Source organism: Orbilia oligospora (assembly GCF_000225545.1).
Source record: "Orbilia oligospora ATCC 24927 unplaced genomic scaffold scaffold00007, whole genome shotgun sequence".
In the NCBI taxonomy this organism is placed as follows: Eukaryota; Fungi; Ascomycota; class Orbiliomycetes; order Orbiliales; family Orbiliaceae; genus Orbilia; species Orbilia oligospora.
The window spans coordinates 310,568-328,360 of NW_011645564.1; the positions used below are offsets into that span (position 1 = coordinate 310,568).

Genomic DNA, 17,793 nt, shown 5'->3' on the forward strand with positions numbered 1-17,793 from the left:
TTGAAGCGCCAATTATGACTCGCATATATATGATTATAATACTTTTGGGATTTCCCATCCTAACAGCCTTACCGGCATTTACACATCGACGGAAAATGATGATTCAGGGTAAATCGATATCTATAACCCAGTAGACAGCCTAACATCGGTTGCATATAGTCTTACATTCCACTAATCTGTCCACAAGCCAAATCATCGAGCAAACAAGAAGGAGAAAAGGGAGGGACAAAAAAAAAAAAAAAAAAAGCGAGGGTTCCAAAAATCCACCGTCTACAACGTGCAACAAAAAAATCCCTTCGGGAAGCGGGAAACGGTTCGAACCGCTGAAAACAAAAAAAAAAGAACCCGCCTAAAACCTAGATCCTAGCCACCACAATCATCCCCTGCACCGTCCTAAAACTCAGGACTTTCCCTGACTTATCTTAAAGGCCAAAAAAAAAAAAGGCGAGAGAGAGGGAAGAGGGAAGAGGGAGAAGACGAAGAGAAAGACGAAAAATTCCCTCATCGTCACACAAGAGTAACACTTACCACATACTTCATCTAGGGTAGTAGATAACATAACCTTTCACCGGAATGCAATGCATATGCTATGCCATGCCATGCTATGCCACGTCCAGATGTTGGCAATGAGTTTAAATTCGCAAAGCCAAAAAAAAAAAAAAAAAAAAAAAAAAAAAAAAAAAGAATCAAGGTGCTAAAAGCTGACGAAATTAACTAACTAATATAAACTGATTAACTAACTCTTCTTACGGAAACCCGGAATATTACTAGATTGTCCATCGATTCATACTTAGTCCTGACTCGGATATCCCAGAATATCCATATCGTATTATCGTACCGTAGGCAAGAGTTGTTTTGAATCAAGTGTCTTATCCCACTGTTTTCTCTCGCTTGATTACTTTAGCTTGAATTCTTTGCCTGCGATACTATTATCGTTTTTGCCAGCGGTGGGATTCATGTCTCGGGATACACGAATACCACTAAATGAATCAAATCGAACAACCTAACGATCACCACCCTCTTCTCGAGTTCGTTCTCTCTCACTTAGCCCCTCACTAACTTATTTTCTTCAAACCTTTTTTTACACATCATAAAACCTCGAAAATAAACCTGCAGGAAACTCTTGCAGAACCTGAAGTCGTCTAACCAACTTTAAATCCTGCCTGCAGTGAATATTCTAGGATCGATGAATAAAAGATGCAGTAGCTCGCTGCATGCACATGTGTTATACGTCTGTACTGACAACAAGTACAACTCCTCTCTGCCCCCTTCGCTTCTGCTTCCTTTCTTCTAGAAACGAGAATTTTGTGATTCACTTCGAAACGTTTACTATGCGCATCGAAAAAACGCTGCCTTTTCATTCGGTTTATTTTTCTTTATTTTCTTACTTGGATTATGGATTGTATTATCTAGAATTGATGACGAATTATGGAATTTGGAATGAAATGGTCGAAAGTAGTAGTAATAATGATGATGATGGATTTATTCCCAAACTGTCGGTCTCTTCTGTTCTATGATATCGCTAACTAGAATGACTAAGAAAAGGAGGAGACAAAAAAAAAAACCACACAACACGCCGAATTAAACAAGAGTCAACGACGATGACGAAGATGTCAAGGGCATGCTAATATAAAAGTGCAAGTAACGTAGCAGTGTATGTATGTATGCAAAGGTATGTAAGGATGTAATGCATGTATGTATGCCAACCGACAGAATGAATAAAAGAGAAACTAACGAATCGCAAGATTGAACAGGGACGCATGCTAAACAAGACGACACAGACAGACCCTCCGCTAAACCGCAGTCAAAAAAAAAGGCTAACTGAAGATAACGATGTAATGAGGGAATAAAAAAGAAAAATGAGAACGCCGATGAAAGAGTATATGCGTCGATGTCTAGCCCCCCTCATCATCTACCCGTGGCAATAGTAAAAATATTATGCCACTTATGTAGGTTGTGTATGCAAGAAGGCATGAAAGGCCAACTCAACCCACACTGATACCCACAATCACACCACCACCCCCATCCACATCACCAATTATCCCCCCTCTTTGCTCCACAGGCCTACCAGCCCGCCATGCCGCTACCAAATCTAGGCTTCCGATCCACATATTCCTCAACGTACTCCCTCAACGCACCCAATCGATCGGTAGTTACTCTTTCCAACCCCCACCCAGTAGCCTCGCATAGTTCTTTGTCGAATTTGCGCGCGATACTCTCGTGTCCCAGGCTGAGGTAATTAAACACGGCGACCACAAATTCCGTGCTAACGTCCTCCCTAGATTCTGGACACATGTTTGGTGGATCCGAGCATATTGGTTGAGGAGTTTGGCAGACCATGGCCACCAGCGACGAGGTTGATGTACATGGATATCCGTATTTGCTTGGTCCAGGGGAGGACGGTCGGGTTGAAGGTGTAGTAAGCGCGGTATCTCTGCTGACAACCGAGTCAGCATTCGAGGCAATCGACATGCCCGATGCCTGCTTTTTAGCAGTAAAGTAGTCGCCGTGAGAGCTCATCTTGGAAGACTCGTAGAAGAGTGTTGTCGCCATTGGAGACTCGCAAAGGAGAGGAGTGACTGAAGTTCCTGGTGATAAAAGAACTCTTTGATATGGTGAACCTGGTGATAAATATCCTGAATTCACGGGACGGGATGCGGCAGGAATAAAACTGAATGGGAGGAGAGGTTTCTTCCTCTTGGGTTCATTCGAGCCGTTTAGCGGCTGTAAAGGTTTATTATTATTTGGGGTGTAGGTAGGCGAGAGGAAGGATTGTTTATCCTTAATTAATTGTGATTGAGCCGCGAGAACTTGATTACGAAGAAGATCGACAGCGGAATGTTTAGTGAATGTCGATGATGTTAATGATGTGGTGGTATAAGTTGAAGGATCGAGAAGTCCAGATTGGGGATATGACCCAGTATTAATATTCGTGTGAGGACCGTTGTGTTGCACTGGTATCTGTTGGACCTTCGGAACAACCCCTGGCGAGCTGCATGCACTAGCGTCAGCCTTCGGGAGTTTGAGGAGGGTCGGACGACTCGAGGTGTAGCCAAAGTCACGGACGAGGATTGCGTTTGGGTGTTTGAGACCGGATGGGGCTTTTTCACATGAAGAAGGTGAGAGATATTCAATACTTGTTATTGCAGGGGCAGCGGCGTTCAAACCTGTCAAGCGTTGCTGCTCCTGCTCCTGCTCCTGCTGTTGTGAAGACGAGGAATCGAGAAGATAGTTTGGTCCCGAAGCATTGCTTTTGAGAGACGAAGCAGGAGAACAGGACAAGGATGCAGTCCCGGCCACTTCTTCCTGGTGCTCGTCCCCAGAGCGAACAGTTGTCGGAGAGTTAGCATTTGCGGGATTTGATGAAGTTGTAGTGGAGCCCAGAACACCCGCAATAGAACGTGTCTCATTGGTAGAGTGATTAAATTGACGAGGGTCACCGTTGTTTCTATAATTGCTTTGGTCACGAACTTGGGACGAGATTGCCTTTTCGGGCTGGAAAGTGGAATCTGGCAGGGACTGAAAATAGGTTTCAGCATCATTGACATTTGCATGACTGTCATGGCCAGAGGCGGCAGTCATAGGCTGCGGTGAAGGTGACGACAATGGCAAAAACGAACGGTTTGCGCCTTCAAAGGTTCCATTCGCAGGCTGAGCGTTTTTGATGGTAGGCTGGTTGTTGTATTGTTGGCCCCATCCTGAGGCTTCATCCGGGAACCATTTGCTTTTTCCTGGGCCCGGGATTGGAACAGGAATGCGATGTGCCCGATTGAGAATCACAGGTTTGTGCTCTTCTTTGTCTGCATAACCGTCACAGCTGTCACGTCCCCAACCTTTTCTTTTGATATCGGTATTATCAACGGACTTCGCGGGCTGTGTCCGATTGGAACGGCGAGTGGTTTCCACGGGCACTGGCAGAAACTTGCTCGCCGACGCTTGAGACACCGGTTCTGTGTTGTTGCTGTTTAAAAGAGTCGCTTTGGGAGTACTGGAATTTGACGATGGCGGCGAGTTGGGGCCAGATACAGAAGTTTCGATGGAAGGAACGGCCCGATTGGTCCTCCTAGTAGTTTCAATGGGTTCAGGCAAGAATCGTGGCTTCAAAGCAGGGGTCCCAGCGGCATCTGAAGGGCGACTGTCAGACGTCGATTGTGCGCTTGCGTCCGTGGACCGGTTGGAATACCTTGTCGTCGATACTAGTTCTGGCACAAACGGCATAGTGATTGATCAATTAATTGATTGATCGATTGATTGATTGATACGATACTAATATTGATAACAGTATGTGATTTTCTTCAAGGAGTGGCGTTATTATTGTCAATGCAGGTGCAGTGTTTCTCGATCTGCGGGACTTTTTAGCTCCCTGATTGTGTAGTACTACCACGGTTAGGATTCCAAGAACGATTGATTATTCTTTCGATGTCAGTCGCAAGATATGATCCCGTGGTAATACGGCGAAACTCCGGATGATCTTTTTTCTATCTTTTATCTTTTATCTTTTATTTCCCCTGCTAGAAGACCTAGTCTTGGAAACGAGCGTGAAGAGGTAAAAGGCCTCGAATATTTGTCTATTCTTAGGTTTCCTTTGACATCCAACCAACTGAACAATGAATCACTGTAATGATAATCTTAGCGAAATCCTGTTGTCCCTCCTATGGCTTCCTGAGGGGGGAAAGTATCTCAGGAACCTGGGGGACAAGGTATCGGCAAGTTTTCGATTAATATCAGTCTTTTGGTCGGTCGGTCTGCGAGAGGAACGGTGCTGAAGCAGGTCAAAGCTCGAGAGGAAATGCAAACGGAAATTGACTTCTGTCCAGGTCTTGTAGCAAAACGGACGGTCGGGATTCGACGTTTTCAGGCTGTCAAAAGATAAACAGGGCCTGGATATGACGCCGAAGAGTCTTGGATATATTTTGATATCAAGGAATTGAAGGAGAGTGGCGACGCTTCGAGGCTGTCTTGTGGTCCAAGCAAGGGGTATTGTATGGAATGCACGTCGACACGTGTGGCTTTGTCGAGGAAGTAACAGCACGTGCTCCCTTAATAGGAATTTCTATTAAAAGGCATCTTGTTAGCGAAATTGGCTTGAAGTCTCATCTCGGCCTCTTTCCATAGCTGAATGGTCATACCTTCCTTCCTCTTTTTCAAACTTGATGGACAATGACAGTGATGGCGATGATGATGATGGCGATGATGATGACGGTTGTTTGGAGTAGCAATTGATGGTAGTTGAGCTCCTGACGTAGTTGAGCTCAACACAGCAGTAAAGCTTCGGTCGGACAACAGATTTTATTTTAGTCCACTCAACAACAATGACAGCAAATAGGCTTGAAAACGAGGGAAATTGGTGGTGAAAAAAGAGTGAAACTTTCGAGATTCTCGGGAAGAATCTTCATTCAACAGGAAGAGAAAAAAAAAGAGGGGAAAGACGGGTTCGGGACGTATGTACTCACTAGTATAATTAGTAGCTGGGTAGTTGGCCGAGTTGGTGGAGATCAACCAGCCACTATCGCCAAATTCAAGTCAAGAACAGCTCGCGGAATGTATGCACAGTCCAACAGAAAACGGCAAGGATATCGCGAAATCACAGCTGTGATTGGTGAATTAGGGTCTTCGATCTTCGCATTGCATACGTACGGGATACTTTGGTACATTTCCCATACCGTCTTCTCATCGGGGACTAAGTTGTTCTAATAGAGACTTTATATGTCGCATTTGGCGATATCGGTGTCGGTGGAGATTGGTATATTCGCGGCTTCCATGTCACTCCGAGCTTCCTCCCGACCTCAGACGACGACGACGATGTTTAATTATAGGAATCACCTCCTTGGGTTAATTAAACTAAGTACCTTGATACTGAAGTATCTACTTGGTTAGCAGCAGTAGGTAGGTACATGTCAGTCCTGATTCGAATAGCCTGCCCCGGTCTTCCGTTCAAGAACAAGCTTTGGGAGGACCGTTCTAGAGCTCTTGACTATGGCAGCGATTCCATAACACTTCCAGCTTAGCCATTGAACCATGGCGCAGAGGTGTGGACATGGCATGGAAGTTATAAACCGAGCGGGGGAATGATCGGGCGGCCTTTTGACATTTCATGCAGGCTGCATGCCCCACGCACATCCGCCAAGCCCGAACCGAATCTTGGGCGTGGTTGGTTCGGGATGCAGGGCGGGAAACCCCACCTGGTCGGGCCGAGTTCTCGGGATTCCGAAATCTCGGGATCTAAACGCAGATCTCGGGATCTGGAAACTCGGGATGCGGCTTCACAACACGGAATATCCAACATGGTCTGCAAATCATACCAAAATTTAGCACGTTATGTTAGTAGCTATTTGTAATCTCAAATAAAATATAAATATATTGATAACACGCATACGCATATTATTATTTTTCTTTTGGTCCATCAGGCTAAATATTGTAGGTATTTGAGGATCGATCTAGATCAGTAGAATTGGCTCAAATTAGCTAATTAGGCGCAAATAGCGTATATAACTCAACGTTTGCTCTTGTGATAAGTATAGTGTCTATGAATAGTACTAGTGTTATAAAGTAAACTATCTACCCTCTCTAGCTTCTTCCATTCTTCCTTTTAGTTCCTTCTCTCAGCCTAATACATTGACCATATGATCCAAAGGTATGTATTCCCACTCTACTACTCAAATCTGTTGCAAAATTCAACCTAACGCCTTATCTTAGTGCCGCCGATCGACTAGCGCTGTATAAATGATAGCCCATAAGGCTTGGCAGCGTCTATCGTGATAATGGCCATGCCTTGTTGATTTCGGGTCCCGACGCATACCTATGTAACCATGCATATATGCGTAGGTGTTTAAACGCTGCTGGGGTTAGGTAGATATTCATACAATGATAATCGAGGATGACAACCTCCCGCAGGGTCTGGGTACACCCGTCATAAACTGCCTCCCATGATGCTACTCGTTGTAGTTTTCTTTTTTTAAAAAATATACACGAAATCATGCGGTACACGGGCTGGGGTTTGTCGGCCCCCAAAATGAAGCCCAATTTTGAAATTCCACTTGATCCGGTGGAAAGAACTGCTGATTCTTCGGTGAGGTATTGATTTTATTTTACCCATACTTAATACCTGAGACGTCTGAAGGGTCGGTGGAGAGGGATGTTGCTACGCCAAACACGCCCCTCTTCAGAGATGTTGAATTCTCACTTAGACGGCCATTCAGAGCCCAGATTTCTCTTTTCATATTTCCAAATGTAATATCAATCCCTCACATGACCTTAAACCCCACTAGGAATCAATTTATTCCGTAACCTGGAGATACCCAAAGGGATGAGGCAAATGAGTTACAGTTTTGGGATTGTTTTGGGGAATACAGGGTAGTATGGATGTGATAGACTTCAATTTGCCAAAAGGTATTGATCTGGAGGCTGCTAAATAAGTGGTTCGGGCGAGATATCAGACCAAAGCCACAAGGATACGGATGGCTAGATGCCGAATATTAACGATATTGTCAACAGATGACCCTCCTCTTTTTGCTAGCATTTTCTATGGAGGCATTTATTGGGTCAGTTGATTCTTTTGATATCGTAGATTAATATTATAAAACCCCGCTACAGACAAATGTGACGGGGAAATCCATACATTCACATCCAATACCCCGATGGAGTCAATGAATTCATGAGCCCATGATAAGAGGCCCGGGGCACCTAATAAATTTAAGCCTAACTATGAACTTATGGTGAATTAAAGATAAATTCGATCTGATCCTTTTCATAATCATACAGTTATGCAGTTAATTAACATTGATTCATATCTTTGCCGTCTACTCTGAACAGTACCATTCCCACATGCGTACTTGAGCATATAGCGCTATGAAAAATATATGCAGTAACTTAATCCCTCTCCGAATCTTCCTTCGTTTCCTCCTGATAGATTTCTCTTTCTCTTCCGTCGAGCACGGCAGGGGCACGACGAGTCACTCCGGGTGGGGCCTGACCGACTACCTCTGCGAATCTTACTCGGCGTCCCCTGATCCGCTCCGCTGGTTCTACCGTACCTGCCTCGGTGGCTACATTCAAATCCCGCATCATCTCCGTTACTTCGCCTGTCGTAACGTCTTCTGTAGTACTAGCTTTCTTTTCCTTCAATTTTCTCTTCTTCTCAGCTCTAGCAGCCTTTTTCAGGATTTTTCTCCTCGCGATTCCTCTTAATCCTGCACGTTTCTTGGCTTCTTCTTCTTCTTCTTCCTGCTTGCGCTCTGCTTCCTTTGCGACCCACAACTTGCCTGGTGTCTTAAATTGCCTCTTTTTACCCTCTGGAACTATCTTTACAAATTTCACCGACTTCTGGTCAATTTTTTTGTCCTTGCCACTAAGCTTTAGCTTCTTGATTGCCAATCTCAATATCTTTAAGCTCGTGACCTTTTTCCTCCCATCTTTCGTCACTATCATGATATTGTCTTCGTCGCTGCTGCTCTCCTCCTTTTCCCTCTTGTTAGCCTTGCTTCTTTCCCCACTCCAATCGTCGGGAAGGTATCCAAGCCTCCAATCTACCCCTTTGGTGCCATGTCTTGCCCAACTTCTCTTCCTCTTCCTTTCATTCTTTTCTTCTTCCTCAATCTCAAAATCCATTCTTGTGAGATCTGGCCCTGTGAGGTAGTAGTCGCTGTTTATGTCGTTGACCTTACTTTCCCAGTATATTCTATCCATATCCGATGGCACCCAATCAAAGCCCTCTTTAACGTTCCCATCTGAAATCTCATCCGCCACATTCCTCAATGGCGTTGCGGTTTGCTGCCCGGCGGGAATAATATGTGTGTTTATTCCGCGCATGTGATCACTTTGGCTATCTCTCAAAATCGGATCGTTTATTGCAGGATCTTCTGCGTTCTTAACTCTTTTGCGGGCCTGTTTCATGTTCTGTCTCTTTAGTCTGTAGCTTTGTTCTGCTAGTTTCCTGGCGAGGATGTTCTTCCTGGCGAGGCGCATTGCTTTCATTAATTCTGCTGTGCCGTGCGGGGTTGATGTGCTGCGACCGACTAAGTTGCCGAGGAGGGGGTATAACGCATCTATTGCCTTGATAATCGGATGGTTTTTGCCAGACTTTTCAGGTTGGGTGGAAGACGAAGAATAACCCGATGATGTGGAAGATGCCTCATCCGAATTGTCACTTTCGAAATCCGAGGAATCTGGATCCTTCTTCTGTTCAATAGTGATAGGCATCTCTTCTCCGACTTTGGGACGGCGCTTCTTTTTCTTAGGAGCAGAATAGCTACCCCAGATACTTTCTTTTCTTCTTTGTTGAATGTCGGCATCGATGCCGTATTCCAATTCTTTGGCTTTGACTTCTGTCATCTCTCGTTGGAGTATATTTACTCCAACGTATTTCCATACTTCGACCCTGTCTTGTTCCGTTTTAGCCCAGGCGAGTTGGTACTCGAAACATGTTTGGCAGGTGAAGCAGGAGTATTCGTCTTTTCTCATTACAACATTGTGGTCTTTTAGGAATTGTTCTCCTAGCAAATTACTATGTTAGTAGGGTTTTCACAGCACTCAGCGTAGAAATATTATCAACATAGGGGAGCTACGTGAAGGCGAATACTAACGCTTGTCAACAAAACAACTACTGCACCACTCTGCCTCACAATACCGACAAATGCCTCCAAGACAATTCAAACAAAATTCATGTCCTAACCCGAACTCTCCACTCTTTTCTTTACAAACCAATATCTGCTCGGGCCCGTTGCCTCTTCCGTTTTTACACTTTTTGCATACGAATAAACTGCAAACGGAACATCGTACCCAAGCCGGATCCTCAAGGTTTTCGTCCACGCAATCGATACAGATGTATTTTTGACATTTGAGACATTCATATCTGTAGGCGAAAAAACAGGCTTCGCATGTACCGCCGTGGATGTCGCAGGGGTGGCGCATGAGGTCGGGATGTGGAGGGCTGCTGGCCCAAGGGTTTGGACGGTCGCCTTCACGTGGTGCGATGAGGCAGGAGGGGCAGTAGAAACTAATGCATCTTAGCTGCTAGTATCTACTATATATATACCTAGGGCGGATATTCGAGGTGAACTTACTCTCCACAGTCCCCACAGGTGAAAAACGGTACGCAAACTTCACACAATTCACCTATAATTTGTCTTCCCGGGTCTTTCACCTTAACAGGTTTTGTCTTCCTAGGCTTCTGCTCTTTTTCTTCTTCTTCTTCCTGCTCTTCCTCATTTGGCTCGTCTTCCATTTCTTCGTCTTCGCTGTCCGGTTCTTCGTATGTCCAGACATAATTCTCATACTCCCATAACCCGCAGTTAACGCAGACTTTCCCTCCTTTCTCCCGTCTAGCTGCTGTCCCTGTGGACGAGTGTGTATGTAGCCCTTCGCCCGATAATCCCGTAACTGTAAAGGTTTTATCCCCTTCACCATCTGGGTCTTCATAATCAGGTCCAGGCACCATACCCGCCAAGCTTGCGAACCGGGGCCTATACTTCTTTATCTCATCCGGATGTCCCTCTTTGGGTGGATCATTCGGTGCATGACTGCATTCCGGTCGTGCCGGAAAATGCGAGGTTCTTTCTGGGAAGTTTTCCTCGTCGATTGGGAGGTGCGTTTTGTATTTCCCCGGTAGGAGGGTGGTTAGTGCAACGGGTACGCGAGGTCTAATTCCGTCTACTACGTGAAAGTATTCCTTTCGACGAATTTTACCACCGGTGACGGCACCATAGAGGTTTCCGAGCTGGACTGTTCGACCGGTACGGCTGTTTATCCTCGCTGCTGGCGTAAATGACTTTTGAGCGAAAGTCACACAGGAGGCTCCCATGCAGCATAAACACCAATCAAGCTTTATATTTCGAAAGAAAGAGATTGACTTGAGCATTAAAGATTCATTCATTGCTGCGATAAAACCACCGAAGGGGCCGGGTATCAAAATATCCGATTCCGGCAGGGGGAGTTCTACCGGCGGTGGGAAACGTGTAAGAGTTTTGGCATTAAACCAGCCTGCTTTGAAGAGGTTTTCGAAACGGATTTTGGCTTGTCGTTTTGCAGCGCCATCTAGATCAAAAGCAGGGAGGCTTAATTGGAGTGAAACTGACCAGTGATGACGGAGAGGGATCAGGCGTGTGAATAGAAGACCGAGGATTTGGATATTTAGAATGTTGTCTGATTTTTGGACTACGAGGTTTTTGGAGCCATAGCCTGGTAGGTTGTGGAATGGGCCATCGGTAGGTGCTTCGCCACAGTTGAAACAGCGGAGGGTAGTAAGCTTTGATAGTTGACAGTTATCAGACGGTGGGAGGAGCAAGTAAATTGCGATATCGGAGTGTTGAATATTGGGACAATTCTTTATCGAGAGGTGTTCGAGGTGATGAGCGATATAGCTGATTAGACCCGGCGAAGTACGATACACGTCATTGCTCAGAGGTTGAGCTACAGAACCGAAGAGACCACGACCAGTAACTGCAGTGCCATCTAGGATTAAAGTAGTCAGGTATAGACCCAAACCGGTCATTTTTTCAACATAACCGGTATCCATAGTCGGAGCAACCCAATAAGGGATTCGAAGAACCTTGCCGATTACGAGTTCTTCGAAGTTGAAATCAGTGAAGCGTGCAAAGTATTTTTTGTTCTTAGGCCAACGTCCGCTATCGATCATTCGACGTCTGTATTTTTCATCCCGTAGGGTCCAATTCGTCGGATGAGGCATGACCCAATGCGAGGGCATGAATATCCTCATGACTATGATGCGTCTGTAGCGGTGGAAATGGTAGGTGAGAAGACACGCGCGGATGCTACGGCTGATATTTAGTAAACTCCAGAGGGTGGGAGGGTTATCCATGTTTTCCAGGACCATGTCGCAAAGATATTCATTGCACATGATGCGTGAGAAGCCATGGTAATCTGCTGGCAGGATAGGATTGCCCCATTGGTCGGTTCGCCGAGATTGTTTCGCGGGAAGAGACATTATGTAATACTTGAGGGTTCTTGTAAAAGAATCTTGACGGTGAGAGTGTTGTAAGGCTTGGTATCGAATAGGATAAAGCTAGACGAGAGTGAGTATTGAATAGTTATGGAAGAAAGATGATGTGACGAGATTGAGACAACGAGAAGGAATCAAAGTAGTTGTACAGTATCAGCAGTTGTCGATAGAGTCTAGTCTAGTTGTCAGACGGGGGCTGAGAGACACCAGAACGATGCGATAGACAGTCTCGTAACCAGACTGTGTGATAGAGTCCATTAATCACAAAAGTTGTTGTCGTTGTTGTACTTTCGTTTCAAGGAACTTCCTATCTGGGACTAGCGCCATTCTCATTTTCAGCCTAGCGCTGATACGGCCAGCAGCTGGCTGGGCTTGAAAGGCCATTTACAGAGTCCAAGTAAGACCCGATACTCCGGATAGCAAGTATTGTTAGGGGTCTATCAATCGCATGCGGGTTTAATTGGTACTTGAGTATGCAAAGTCGAGCCAAGTAGGTAATAGATGATGTTATTCTGTAAGTCTCTAGACTATAAACGCTATGTTGGTATAGCTGTAACCAAACTGTCAGGCCATCTTAAGCCACCAATATGGCCAATGTCCCTTATCAATAGGTATCTAATGCATCTAACTGCAAGATGGAATGACAAATAATTAAAACCCCCGCTAAGCAGAAAACAAAACATGCACACTCTAACAAGGAATGACAAGAGTGGACTGGTAAGAAACATCTCTACTCCGAGTGACCAACTTTAACCTTTCTATATCTGATAACTTCTTCACCATTATCCAGCACATGTCGGTCAGCAACAATCCTATAGCCTCCGATCTTGGGCCAAACTTTGGTCCACAAAGCCCAGTAGACACCTCCTAGAAGCAGGACACCCACACCGACAATTGGGAATACGTAGTATGGATATCCGTCTTGGTTTGATCCTCCTGTTGGTGGAATGAAAGGTACAATAGCCAAGAAGATGTTGGCAAGGAGATACAATATGCTGATGGGCAAGTAGGTGTGCCATGGCGATGTCCAGTTTTCGGACTTCTTGAATTGAATGTAGATAAGGCCAGCGACGACGAAACCGTTGATCCAAGCACCTGGGTAGGTGTACCTATTACATCACTAGATTAGTCATCGTCTAAATCATAAACAAAGGGGAAAGAAATGAGGACATACAGGTCAACGATGAAGTTGTAGGCGGGTCCAGCTGGTGGTGCGATAAGCACAATAACAGTCACGATCCAGTGGAGGAACAAACTAGCCAATGGGGCGTTGTATGGCCAGTTGCTGGCCCAGAACTTGCTGTATGGCAACAAGCCTTCTTTGGCGAGTTCCTGGTTAACACGGGCGTGTGCGAAACTAACAGCCAGAACGTTTCCCAAGTTGCTAAGTGCCACAAACACTGGTAGGGCCCGTGCACCGGCACTGTCTCCAAACACGTTTCTGAAAAAGATACCGGCGACGATGACTTCAGACTTGGCAAGTTCGGCTTTGGGAATAGCAGCGAAATAGGCGACATTGGCGAGGACGTAGAGAATAGTTGTACCACCGACGGCGATTGGAGCAGCAAGGCTGAGTGTCTTCCTTGGGTTCTTTACTTCGCCGAGAACGTAGTTGGCGTTTTCCCAACCTTTGTAGGAGTAGATAATTCTAAGCAGTGCCGTAGCATAGGCATAGGCACCACCACCACCATATCCATCACCCACCTCGAGACGGAAGGCATTGTCGAAATTATGTGGATCCGGGATACGACGGTGACCAGCAAGGGCCGCGAATCCGGAGCAGACAATGAAGAGGAGGATAAAGACTTTGAAGACTCCTAGGACGTTAAAGAGTCGGATACCCCATTTGGGAAGTAAACCGTGGAGAAGAACGGCGAATGTAATACACGCAATGGCGATACCACGGGCTTGCCAGCCGTCTGCAATATCCCGTCCGCTAGCGAAGAGCACGTATCTTCCGAAAGCCAAAGAGTTACCGGAGGAGAAGCCGAGAAGAACCATCTGCGACAGGAAGACGGAGGTGGCGAGGTATTTTGGAGACCGGTAGACGCGCTCGAGGTAGTTCTTCTCACCGCCTGAACGGGGGATAGCAAGTCCGAATTCTAAGAAGACGGAGAGACCGCAGAAGGTGAGAAGACCACCGATAACCCAAAGCATGAGAGAGACACCGACAGAACCGGTGGCAGCGAAGATGCCGGAGGGAGTTGAGAAGACTGTTGCTCATCATGTTAGTGCTATTCTAGCTAAGTAGGATCCTCCCTTTGAAGTCGTTTGTATAGGTGAAGGGGCCACGAGACTATCGACATCTTCGTAGTCTCGAGGGGGTATGAGGGGTTACGGAGGGGTAAGCTCGAGAGTGAGGGAAGGCAGGGAAATGTGTTGAGTGTTGCAACGTTGGGCGATTAAGTAACAGAAAACCCAGCAAGGAATGTATAGACTTACTGCCTGTGCCAATCATCTTATTCAGGATCAAGAAGCCGGCGCCAGTAATCCCAATCTTGCGCGAGTCGTCAAACGCATACGTCTGTTCTTCTGTTCGAACTTCATTGTCATAAACGGGTAAGTCGAGCCCTTCGGTGCCTATTCTTTCTTCGAGTTTCTTGTCGGTAGCTCCAGCGCCCTCACTACTGGGCGGGGAGTGGTCCTTCGCCATTTTGTTCGATGCTACAAAGGCAGAAGAAGAGGAGGTAGTTCCGTATGATGGAATGGAAGAGGAGGAAGAACGTGGAAGTAGAGCTTCTTTTGAGCTCCGGCTGGCCATTTTATTGACTGAAGGTTCAATCCTTCCTGTTCGATCGATACGGTATCACCGAGTTCTGTATCCTGACATGCACCCTTATCCGGTGGCTACGAAGAGACGGGATTGACTGACTGTCTGTTCTTCTGTACTGAAGCTGTCTGTTCAAAGTCCATCAGTCAGCTCGTCATACTAGGCACCATTGCGTGACACAAGACATTTACAGAATTTTCACAGCTTCTCTGGACTCTCTCGCAGTTGGGACGTGTTCCAAGAACTCTTCAAATGTGTTCTCGGACCAGGGACCTGTTAAAGGACCTGTTGGAATGGGAGGAGGTTGTCCAAATTAGGAAGCGAACAAGAACTTTCCCTTGACTTTTCGCCCCTCGCCTCCAACGTTATATTCTGACAGGATTCTGATTGTTCCTTGGCAGCGAATTACTATTGACTTTTATATAGGCTAGGATGGGGTGAATGCCGGTTGGTTGGTTATACATAATACATTAATGCGGGTGGGCCTTTATATCATCGTCTATGTCAGGCAGGTGGAGTCCGTTCGAAACGTGGGATGGACAACAAGGAAAGCAGCATAGGCGACGGAGGCGGATGATGCGATTGCAGGGGTCTGATGGCGTCCTGTCACGCTCTAGCCCGTTGCGGCAGCCGTGACTTTCTCTTGTCATGCATATCGCCCAGAATTGCGGGTTCAGTTGCAGATTTCGATTTTCGGTATTTCCATGAAAAATTCATGACCCGAGAAGATTTTGAACTTGAAATGGAAACAAAAAAAAAAAAAGGGCGTGGCGTGTGGTATTTGCGGTGGATCCATGAAGGCACCTACACACTACCATTGCATTGGATATAGCTGTGGAGAAGGGCCAAAGTAACATTGCAGATACCGTTATTATGGCATGAGATCTCGATGTCTTTATATTCTCGTATATCGCATCATCGAGGGCAAATAAAACTAGAAGGGCAGCCTAACTTGGCGGTGATTTTCGATGTTCGTGTGACCATTTTTGCACATGCATCCAACGTTGACAACTAGGCATTTAACCCCCTCGGAGCAGTCCATTTTGGGGATTACAGAAGTCCAGTCACCTGGCCATGCTGATGAAATATCAGCTATAGCTGTTAAAATCGGGTGGCTCATCTAAAGTTCTTCGTTGAAGCTGGAAGCCGAGGCTCTAAGATTAAGGCTTTTTCTTCTTCTTCCCTTTTTTTGTTAAAAAAAAAACAATGAACAGGAATTCCAAGAAGATCTTAAGACGAGGATATCGTGGCTGCTCGGAAATCTTGTTTGATTTCTTGGTACCGGAACTAGTTTAAAATCAGCACTGGGATTTAGTTCTAGACTCCTTAGGCGTCTAGCTAGAACGAGACGTCACACCGATCCTATGGACTACTTAACGACGCAAGCCCCAAAGCTCTCATCTAAAAAAACTACTAATTTCTTCCTTAAAGCTAATGCATGGGGTTAAAGGATCCTTACTAGAAAAATTGCTAGAAATATCATTATTTGACGTCAAAGGATTATATATCATTGCCTTGTTTAATATCTCTGATATCTGATGGGAAATTTACGCTATTTTCTAACTACTTTAATATAAGAAGGACATGACGGGACACTGGATGTTTATAATACTGATAGTTACACCCGCGCTATGGTCAGTATAGCACGTCTATAGTAGACTAGCTTGAGAACGCTATAGTGCTAGCAGTTTTGCGCGCATCGAGACTCGACCCAATTTAAGGCCTTGCAAAGGCGCCTAGACCAATGTTGCATTTTGCTACACAACGCACCAGCCTCGAATGGCTATGACCCGGTCATCCGAATCTCACATTGACAACATACACACGCATTCTATAAAGTCTCGAGCTTAACACTAGGCAAACATATAATCTGCTTCGGACAAGACCTTGGCTAATGTAATATTGTATAGAAATTTTAAAGTTTTTAACATGGTTCATCAATTTTTTTTTCGCTATAGACAGTGTCGTGCTATCATGCCATCTAGTCGTACTCATGCTCACAAGGCCTGGAGAGGAACCGAGGTACAGAAAGCCTACACACATATATGCTATGCTATTGAAAGTTAGATGACCAAGCGGATTGAAATTGATTATAATTCTCAAAAAGATTTTATTGTTATCTAGACATCTGAGGTCGTAAGGCGGCTTCCCATTCTGTGATTCTTTTTGACACCTGTTCAGTGTTTCTTGATTGACCAAGTCTTTTATAGACTTCTTCGAGACGGCAAAGTATGGTCAGGGTTTGGTTGTGTGCAAGACCATAATGTAATTCAGCAGACCGACTAGATTCTCTAAGATAAACACACTCACTCAGATAGTCCTCTTTTGCGTTCTTTATGCGAGCCAATTGCGTCAATGTCCAAGTCATCATTCCACGGTTTTTAGTACTTTCTCCACACGCCTCAAGGGATTTATGAAAATGTTCTTTTGCATCGTCAAACTGGTTCAATTGAAGATATGTTGGGCCACACTTTCATTGGATGTTGTAGATCCACTCCACGCCGCCGTTGAGCTTTCCATCAGTAAGTTCTGCAAGGCATCGTTCATATATAGTAATTGATCCACGAAAGCCTCCGAGTGCTCTCCGACATAAGGCCCGTAGTAATTCAAACCGTATAATATTTGATGAATCTTCTAGCTGTTAAGCTTTAATTATTTGCAATATTAATGTCTCTTCGATTTGACGAATAATATCTTCGGAGTCGCAGAAATCTGACATGAGAGGGCTAGTAATATTGTTTCAATCAATATTCATTTGAGCATAAAAAGGTTCCTTTCGGCCCAGGTCCGGGAATATCCTGAGTGTATTTTCGAGTACTCGAATGGGTGTTTTCATAATATCTGCGGCTAGCGCATATTCTTTCCAAAACCTTTTGTATCTTCTTAGGGAATCAATAGACTCGTAGAGTTGATGACCTTTCATAATATTCCAGACTGGTGTCAAACCCGGGCAATTCCCGGTCACTTTCTGCTCCATAAGGTATCTATGAATGCATAAATTAAAATGAGCAACATTATTGTGTTCGTGTGCCCAATCTTGAGCCGTTCGCAAATGATCTTCGGGTTC

At 45.2% G+C, this 17,793-nt stretch overlaps 3 protein-coding genes across 3 annotated transcripts; all 3 read right to left on the reverse strand.

Annotated features, from left to right (window-relative positions):
* Positions 1-2,064: 2,064 nt before the first annotated feature.
* AOL_s00007g96 (uncharacterized protein) lies at positions 2,065-4,218 on the reverse strand (the record flags this gene model as incomplete). The annotated part of the gene is made up of 1 exon (XM_011119997.1): positions 2,065-4,218. The coding sequence occupies one exon, from the start codon at positions 4,216-4,218 to the stop codon at positions 2,065-2,067; it is 2,154 nt and encodes a 717-aa protein (XP_011118299.1).
* A 3,651-nt stretch (positions 4,219-7,869) lies between these two features.
* On the reverse strand, positions 7,870-11,941 carry AOL_s00007g97 (uncharacterized protein; the record flags this gene model as incomplete). Its single annotated transcript, XM_011119998.1, has 3 exons — positions 7,870-9,491; positions 9,882-9,994; positions 10,062-11,941. 3 exons carry the CDS (start codon positions 11,939-11,941, stop codon positions 7,870-7,872), a joined length of 3,615 nt encoding a protein of 1,204 aa, XP_011118300.1.
* Positions 11,942-12,686: 745 nt separating this feature from the next.
* AOL_s00007g98 (uncharacterized protein) lies at positions 12,687-14,609 on the reverse strand (the record flags this gene model as incomplete). Its single annotated transcript, XM_011119999.1, has 3 exons — positions 12,687-13,065; positions 13,131-14,169; positions 14,399-14,609. The coding sequence occupies 3 exons, from the start codon at positions 14,607-14,609 to the stop codon at positions 12,687-12,689; spliced, it is 1,629 nt and encodes a 542-aa protein (XP_011118301.1).
* Positions 14,610-17,793: the final 3,184 nt, after the last annotated feature.